The sequence below is a fragment of the Vigna radiata genome, unplaced genomic scaffold (genome assembly GCF_000741045.1).
Source record: "Vigna radiata var. radiata cultivar VC1973A unplaced genomic scaffold, Vradiata_ver6 scaffold_131, whole genome shotgun sequence".
In the NCBI taxonomy this organism is placed as follows: Eukaryota; Viridiplantae; Streptophyta; class Magnoliopsida; order Fabales; family Fabaceae; genus Vigna; species Vigna radiata.
The window spans coordinates 434,481-442,732 of record NW_014543258.1 but is presented as its reverse complement, the minus strand read 5'-3'; the positions used below and the strand labels follow the sequence as shown (position 1 = coordinate 442,732).

Genomic DNA, 8,252 nt, shown 5'->3' with positions numbered 1-8,252 from the left:
AATAATTAGCTCAGAAAATTCAAATTAATTAAAATTAGAATTTCCGGTCAAATTAAGCACAATTAGCAGAAACGGGAAAATACCGGACAATTAAGCACAATTCCCTGATTAATTCTTGCACAATAAACTAAGTGAAATCAATAAAATATCGACTCATCAATCATTTAAGCTAGTCTGCAGAATGATTAATGAGTTGTACCTAGTTCTGTTCCTAATAGTCTAGTGCAGACTCTTGGTGTTCCATGTACTCTTATGATTTTCATTATAAATAGAAGATAATGAGAGGGATCACTAAGCCCTCGAGAATATATTTTTATCAGTCTTAGATATCAAGTCCCTTCAAGGTTGGCCCAACCTCCTTCAAGGAACCTTCATCTAATTGCAACCTTCAAGCCATATTCATCTCTTCTACAATGCTTCGGCTCATAATCTCTTCTTCATGGAGCTCCATCAATAAGGTTGAAGGAGCATCTCCATAGTTTGGAAATAACCTCCACCTTACCAGGATTAACATTGATGCCTTTTTTTGAAATTTTATGGCCAAAGATAATTCCTTCCTTAACCATAAAATGACTTTTTTCCCAATTCAACACCAGGATAGTTTCTATGCATCTTTTCAGCTTAATGTTGAGGTTTTTCAAGCATATATTAGACGAATCACCATAGACAAATAAGTCATCCATGAAAACTTCAATGTGTTTCTTAATCAAGTTAGAAAATATAGTTAGCATGCATCTTTGAAATGTAGTTGGAGCGTTGCACAAGTCAAATGACATTTTCCTATAAGTAAAGGATGAAAACTCGTTTAGGAAACTAAATGGATTCCAAGGATCATCAACTTAAGCTAAGGCTAAGAAAGTGGAAGTAGGAGAAGGACTTTCAAGCTCATTTTTGCTTTTCTTCAAGTCTTAGAAGCATTGGACCTCTCATGGTCTAGAAGGGGAAGATGGAACTTCAAGGATTCTACTCATTTGGAGGATCACATTTTAGTCTTCTTCTTTTATCTTTAAACACTTTTGTGAATATGTACATAAGTCTTTGTTTTGGGCCTTGTATTTTAGCCAAGTTATCTTCCTTTTTCTAGACTTGCTTTCACGTCACTGATTTTTCACGTTAGAGCTACACCTAGCTTAGAGGTCCAAATGATATGTGCTTATGATCATTAGAAAGCTTTTTGAGTGTAGTTTCCAACAAAGCAAGAATAATCTAGTTTGAAGCTTTGTGGTGAAAGTTATGATCTGAATACTCGGAAAAGGTCAAAGTTGACAAAATGATGTCTTAAACGAGTTTTGGGCTTGTCTCTTGAGTTGGGCTTGCATGGGACGTGTGTTGCTGGATCGACAAGTGTACTGAATCGCACAAGTAATATAAAATGGTAAGACCAAGTATTGTGTCCCAAGAGACCCTCGGCACTAGACAGTCATGTGATAACTCGATTAATTAAGACTTAAACAAAACAAGATCATTGGTTTCAAATGCAAAGACTAAAAATTAAATATGAATGCAGTTTGATCAGTAGAAAAGTAACACAACGATGAACGAACGTTGTTTGTAATATGAGATGAGTATGTTGTTGGGGTTAGATTTCACAAGTTTACTCTCATGTATATAAGAATTCTTCTTCATGCATTAATGTTACCGTCACTCACTAAATCACTTAAAACTCGAACCCTCGGTGAAGAAAACTTATCCTTAATTACTAGTTCATACGATTCCTAGCATTCCTAGTAAAAAATTCTGAAGAGCAAGAGCTTAAGAAGACCAAGATTCATATCCCCATCCTTGAGAAATACTACTCTTGGTAGTAATTCAACAAGATCTTGAATTGTAGGGAACCTCCCGGCACTCATGCAATTCATACATCATGCTGTGAATGAGTTAAACAAAGCAAGCGTTGTAACATATAAATTACTCTAATAATTAATGAAAACGCATATATTATTAAGAATCAATTCAAATACATGAGAGTTCACAAGGTTACATCATCCCCCAACAACAAACAAAAGTTAGTTCAGCATAGTCATGGTGAAACTAGATGAACAATGGAGAAGAATGAGATAAGAAAACCCTAAAAGTAGAAGATGGACGCTCTCGCATCCAAATCCGCCTCCAGAGAGTGAAAGAGTGTGCTGATGTGCTTCCTCTACCAAAGATACAAAACCTAGGGCGTTTGGGTCCTTTAAATAGAGTGGAAACAAAATAGAAACAAGGCCCAGGCTCGTGTCGTTGGCGCTTAGTGTCCCACTTAGGGCGCTCGAGCAGTGTGCGACACTAAAACATGACGCTCAGCTTCACTCAGGGGCAAGCAGGTGTGAGTCTTCACCTAGGCGGTGGGCGACACTTTCTGGCGCTAAGGGCTCCTCAAAGAGCACCCAAGCTTCGTGCTTTCCTTCCTTCTAGTGCGTTTCTAGACCTTTTTTAGCTCCATCTCCTTGGTACTCCAGCTCTGCTTTCCATATTGTCTCATTTCCTGCCAAAACAAGGGGATTTAGTCATAAAATCATCAAATTCAACCTCAACTCTGTTATTCACACAACTTAATAGAAAAACACGATTTCAAGCAAGTTTGTAAGCAGAAAAGGGTGCATTTAGTATCAAAATTACATCACAGATAAGAGTATTTTCAACCGTTATCAATGTGATGTAGCTTATTTTTTTCCTTAAGGTACTTGAAGAAAGGCTCCCTTGCATGTGATTGGATGAGGAAAAGGCAAGATGTGATTGGATGAAGGAAAGACAAGATGTGATAGGATGAAAAAGAGGAAAGAGGCTCTCATTCATCCCTCTTGGCCAAAAAAAGTTTCTAAGCTCTTTTAGGATTCAATGTACTCTAGTTCTCTCCTTCACCTATATAAAGAGAGACACCACTTTGTAAAAAGTTAGAGCTATTTTGAATGTAGAGTTACTTTGCAAAAATATTTCAAAACTAAGAAATATTTCAAAACTAAGAGAACTAAAAGGAACAAAACTTTCGAATACTAAACTCAAAATCGCATGATAGTTAAGGGACTAAAAACATATTTAACTCCTATTTTTATTTATGAATGTTTACTTTTGATCACATATTTGTGAATTTATTTACGCTTGTTGTTGGATGAACTAATCACTCATCTTATTTTACTAGCTTGGAATTGATTGGACACTAATTTTAAGTTGTGATTCATTCAAATTTGTTTTATACATTTCACAATCATTTTTACTACTAAATCATTATGGATATGAGACTTGATATACTAACAAAATTTGAATAAAAGAATTAAATTCACAAAGTTCTTAGTCCAAAGTTTAAAAAAAGAACAAAAACATATTTAGTTATTTTATCAGTGAAACTTTTTCACTTAATATTAATAAAAGGGTGTTTCAGTCAACAATAGTGAGATTTTTTTGTTTAACATTGTTAGATTTATAATCTGTTTCTCCATGACCAAAGTTATTTTTGAATGAACTTTAGTTAGGATTTTATCAGCCAATTGTTTTCTAACTAATGTTAGTTTAGATTTTATTAGCCAATTGCCAATAGAACAATATTTTGATGAATGTTAATTATATTTTTTTGGTTGACGACTTTCACGAATAATTTTAGTCAACATCGATAAAAGAAAATTAACTAAAAAATCTAAACGTTACAAAAAATAAATAAATTTGATCAATTTTAAGTAAATATTTGTTAAGAAAGACCTTTATCATGAGCAAATACGACCAAAAACATCCATAACTAAAAAAACATTCAATATTAAAATAATTTAACATTTAATTATTAATATTATTTAATATTGGAATATTTTCATACTTAGGAATAATTAAATTATTTTTGTAGGAAATAAATTTAAAATTCAATTAATGTGAATTATTTTATTAAAAAATTAAAAAGCATATAAAATAAAATATATAAATTTAATATATTTAAATTCCCTGAAAATTATGAAATACCCTTATAAAAGAAACTGGTATTTTATTTCAGTTTTACATTCTGAGTCTTGCATAAAGTACTTAAGAAATCCTACGTAGGATACGGTAGCCGATGATGGCGTGCATCACATTAGATATAAGATCAAGTCATCGAACAAATCTGTATAAACCATATAAACATGAAGGCCAAATATATATCACTATGTAGATATTTATAAACCTCAAACTTCAGGTAAAGAAATAACAGTCTGTTTAATGAACCATCGGTAACAGTGGACTTGGAAATATGAAACTGATATCAAGTCAAGTATATGATTTATAACACTTGCCCATCTTATCTAAAGAACTCCAAAAAAGGGATTCTTAATTGCAGAGTCTAGTTCAGATCCGGCTGTGTTCAGGATCGCCATCTCAACTTTGTCCCTAGGCAAAAACAAGAACTCGCCACCATCTATCTTCTCAAACCCGCAAATTTCTAGAAATTCAATGCCCCCTTTCAAGGAACCAACTCTGTCCTGTAAAACACACCCAACATCAACACCCTACCGTAAAAATATCTAGTGGAAAGTAGATATTGAAAAAATATTCAGAAAATGGGGCAATATCTAACAGAGTTTGATACCTGAAAAGATTGGTTACTAAGACGTATCTTTCTGAATTTTTCCTCATCGGGATTTCTGGCAACATTCCCTACATAAGTTAGAAGAGTTTGGAATGCTTTCTTTACTCTGGCCTCATTCTCCTGCTCCAAAAATAAGTTAACATGTAAAAAGGATAAAAATCTAACAATGTTTAAGCAGAAGACACTTTTTAACAAAAAATATTTGAGTAGTAATGCTGTGATGTACGCAATCAAATTCCTTTAGCATAATGTAAAATACGGCTGACATTATCACTAATGCGTACTAAAAAAGGCCCCGTGTTTCCACATTGCAGGACCAACTAGATATATCTTTCTGTACTTTTAAAGACCAAAATGAATGTTCTACTCTCGATTTTAAGTAGCAGTACATCTTTATTTTGGAAAACACAATTTTATCACTTTTGCCTTTTGCCATGAAAAATTATTAAATTTATTAGAACCAAAAGGGCATGTCCTGAGAAACAATTATCCTTCATGAACACACAATGGTCAGGCTATTGCAGTAAGAACCTAAATAGGAAGATTCAGGAGGCAAAGTATTTTAGGATGTTAGATATTGTTAGATATTGTGTTTATTTCATTTATATGTTCATTTGTATTTGGGCTTAGCCCACACTCTTATTATTATAAATACATTACCCTATGTGTATACACAGACACATAAGGGAGATTTCCCCTCATCTCTTTTACTATTTCATATAGGATGTAAAGTTATATGCACAAGTTGCACTAAAATACGTATTTCTACGCTATTTCCAATGCTATTCACCGTTAGATTGACCCCAGTTCATCAACTATCAAACAGTTATTAATACTATCAACTGCAGAGGTGTTCCCAGAAATGTACCTTGTGGTTCTGCTTGAGAGAACGGAGGCACTCTCTCATTTGCTCAGCTTTTGTGGCAGGCCTAACAGGCACAAAACTCTGCATGCACAAATTTCAAATAAACTAACAAACAATTTTCCCATAATTGTTTTTGGCCAAGCTCGTACCTTTTTCTCCTCCACAACAGGTGTAGCTGAAGATTTGGCTGCTGAAGGTTCCTCTGGCGGCAATCCGAGCCTCCGCCTTCTTTCTGCCTGTCATAATAGATAAACAAGGTCACTTGATTTAAATCCCCCGATGAAAGATATTTGACTTCCTGTGCTATCTTTTGGAAGAAAAAGGCTTGTCGTACTCCTCAGGTTTTTCTAAAAGTCTTGGACATTAGTCCATTAAAGCTCTTGCAGCCATAAATGCAGCAGTAGCCAACTCCAAGTTTTTCGTTACCAACAGTTTTGTTCAAAATGCATAAGCTCCCTCCCACCTTATTAATTTGATCAGCAATAACAAAAAGTAGACTGTCATTTTCTGAATGGATGCTTCTGGTATAGCTTATATGGAAATGGGCATTCCATAAACCTCCATTGAACACAAATAGTCACTGTATCTTCAAATTAACCCTCAAACAACTCTTCACTTAATGCTCCTATTTATGTACATAGCTCAAATCATTCAATTCTTTCATTAAAACAATAAAACTGGCAAAACAGAAATTAGCTTTTTCACCAAACTTTTCTGAAATAGAATTCCATAATATGCATATTGCAGAACACTTTATTTGTGAGTTGGAGCATAACTCAACCATTTTTATCTAACCTATAATTTGAATAACCTATATGCCAAAGCAACTCCAAAATGAAAACAATATTGCATAATTCAAAGAATATAAATCTATCAGATCCAAACTTTTTATCCCTAAACTACAACTTTTATGGATAACGGTGATTTATCTTAGATATCTAGACTTATATGTTTTTGTGATCTTTTTAACAGAGACTGAGAGAAAAAGTTGAGTAATCACGTCTAGAAAGGAAAATATCTTGAGGGAAAATAAATCCAAATCCCAAAATGTATTATCAGTATTCAACAACAGCCACATGACAAACATCGGGATTTAATGCATAAGGTAAAACAAAATCAAATGGATGTAAGCAACAAAAATTTAGGACTGAATTTGGACTCATATTTCAATTGCATATTCTTATTAAAGGCAGATAAGAACTTTCTCAATAAGAGAACAATAGAGTGAACAAAATGGTTAGGAAATGTTGAAACCTTGTCTTCTTCCAACTTTTGCTTGATTTTCTCCCTAGCCCTTTTCTCTTCCTCTTTCTCTGCTTTTCTCAAGGCCAACAACCTGCAAGAGGAACAAATTTTTCTTGTAGCCAACTGCACTCAAAACAAAACACAAGATGTGCAACAGTCAATTTATTAGCTAAGCCAGACCGTTTCCTCTCATTTTCTTCCTCAATCCTCTTTGCTTCCAGCAACTCCTTGCCAATGCGAATTCTCTCCTTCATAAAAATAAAGAAAATGATAATCCAAAGTAATTAACAAATATGGACAAACGTATTTAGAAATACTATATTACTATATTATAAACTGGTCCAACATAACCATCCACGGGAATAACTAGACTTATATACAGCAGAAAAATTGGTACAAAAGGTGCCCAAAAAAATTCTAAGCCATTGATAGAGTAACTCTAACTTCAAACATAAAAGTTTAACATAGCCATTAAAGCCTATGTGAAGCTTCTTTTTTCCCCTTTTAGCCCATTTTTATGGAACCTTGACTGGCTTCAAGTTTGTCTCTTCTATTTCTTGTCTTTGACTTCAATTGATTCCATTAGTTAATTTTCACAATAACCTATGAATATACTTAAAGATTCCGATCAGATCAAATTAATCAAATACTTCGCCAACCTTCTAAGAATACAACTCTAAATCATTTGTCTTTGACTACATAACCTGGGTGCCAAAACCAATGTATTCATCATACCTTCAAGGACACACCAATGGATATAACACAAGAGAAAAAGAAAATTAGTTATTAAACAATACAGGAATAATGTGCTAAAATTGGGCAACTTCCAAAAGTAATGTTCTGAGCATGGACACATTTTTATCTTTCCCAAAATCTAAAATAGAGGGGCATAAAACTACTAGGAAAACCCACAAACCACCTTGGATACAAAGTAAGAAAANCATGGACACATTTTTATCTTTCCCAAAATCTAAAATAGAGGGGCATAAAACTACTAGGAAAACCCACAAACCACCTTGGATACAAAGTAAGAAAAAAAATCCCCAAAAAACTATCAAACAGCATAGAAATAACTTTTTTTACACTTAATAATGTGAACCTCAAATCCTAGATTATACTATATAGTTCATCCTTACTTTTAATCAACCTACTTTACTGACATGGAGACAACAACAGTCCATTTACTGTATTCTCTTCAATATAATTAAATCAGAAATCAAAAAAAATAAAATAAAATAAAATAAAATAAAAAAAAAATCAAAATGCACCATACAATCATTTGGAATTGCAATGTCACTGACTAGCTCACTATCTTGTTCAAATATTTAACCCTTCCTTGACCAATGGGTCAGAGTAATACACCATGTCAAAGACCATCTCTCCCAATACCAAAAGCCAAAAAATTACCATGAGTTTTATAGAAAAAAAAAAAAACCAAAAATATTACATGGAGAACCATGATTGGTTTTATATCTCTAACAAAGTCTAAATACAAGCACATCCACATATTTTCCATGATTTAAAAATTTCAAACAAGTGTATTTCAGTAAAGAAAGTCAAAAGAAATAAGTGAGAAGCAGATGGATGAATCCACAAAATACCTTTTCTTTT

General features: G+C 33.4%; 1 protein-coding gene across 1 annotated transcript in view; it reads right to left on the bottom strand.

Annotated features, from left to right (window-relative positions):
* Positions 1–4,083: 4,083 nt before the first annotated feature.
* LOC106753501 (UBX domain-containing protein 1) overlaps positions 4,084–8,252 on the bottom strand; it is an 18,759-nt gene continuing 14,590 nt past the window's right edge. Inside the window, exons 7-12 of the mRNA XM_014635317.2 lie at positions 6,822–6,889; positions 6,651–6,732; positions 5,546–5,632; positions 5,400–5,477; positions 4,532–4,651; positions 4,084–4,424 (exon numbers count right to left, since the gene is read on the bottom strand). Of these exons, the coding sequence (XP_014490803.1) occupies positions 4,248–4,424; positions 4,532–4,651; positions 5,400–5,477; positions 5,546–5,632; positions 6,651–6,732; positions 6,822–6,889 (612 nt within the window). The 3' untranslated portion in view covers positions 4,084–4,247. The remainder of the gene's footprint in view (positions 4,425–4,531; positions 4,652–5,399; positions 5,478–5,545; positions 5,633–6,650; positions 6,733–6,821; positions 6,890–8,252) is intronic.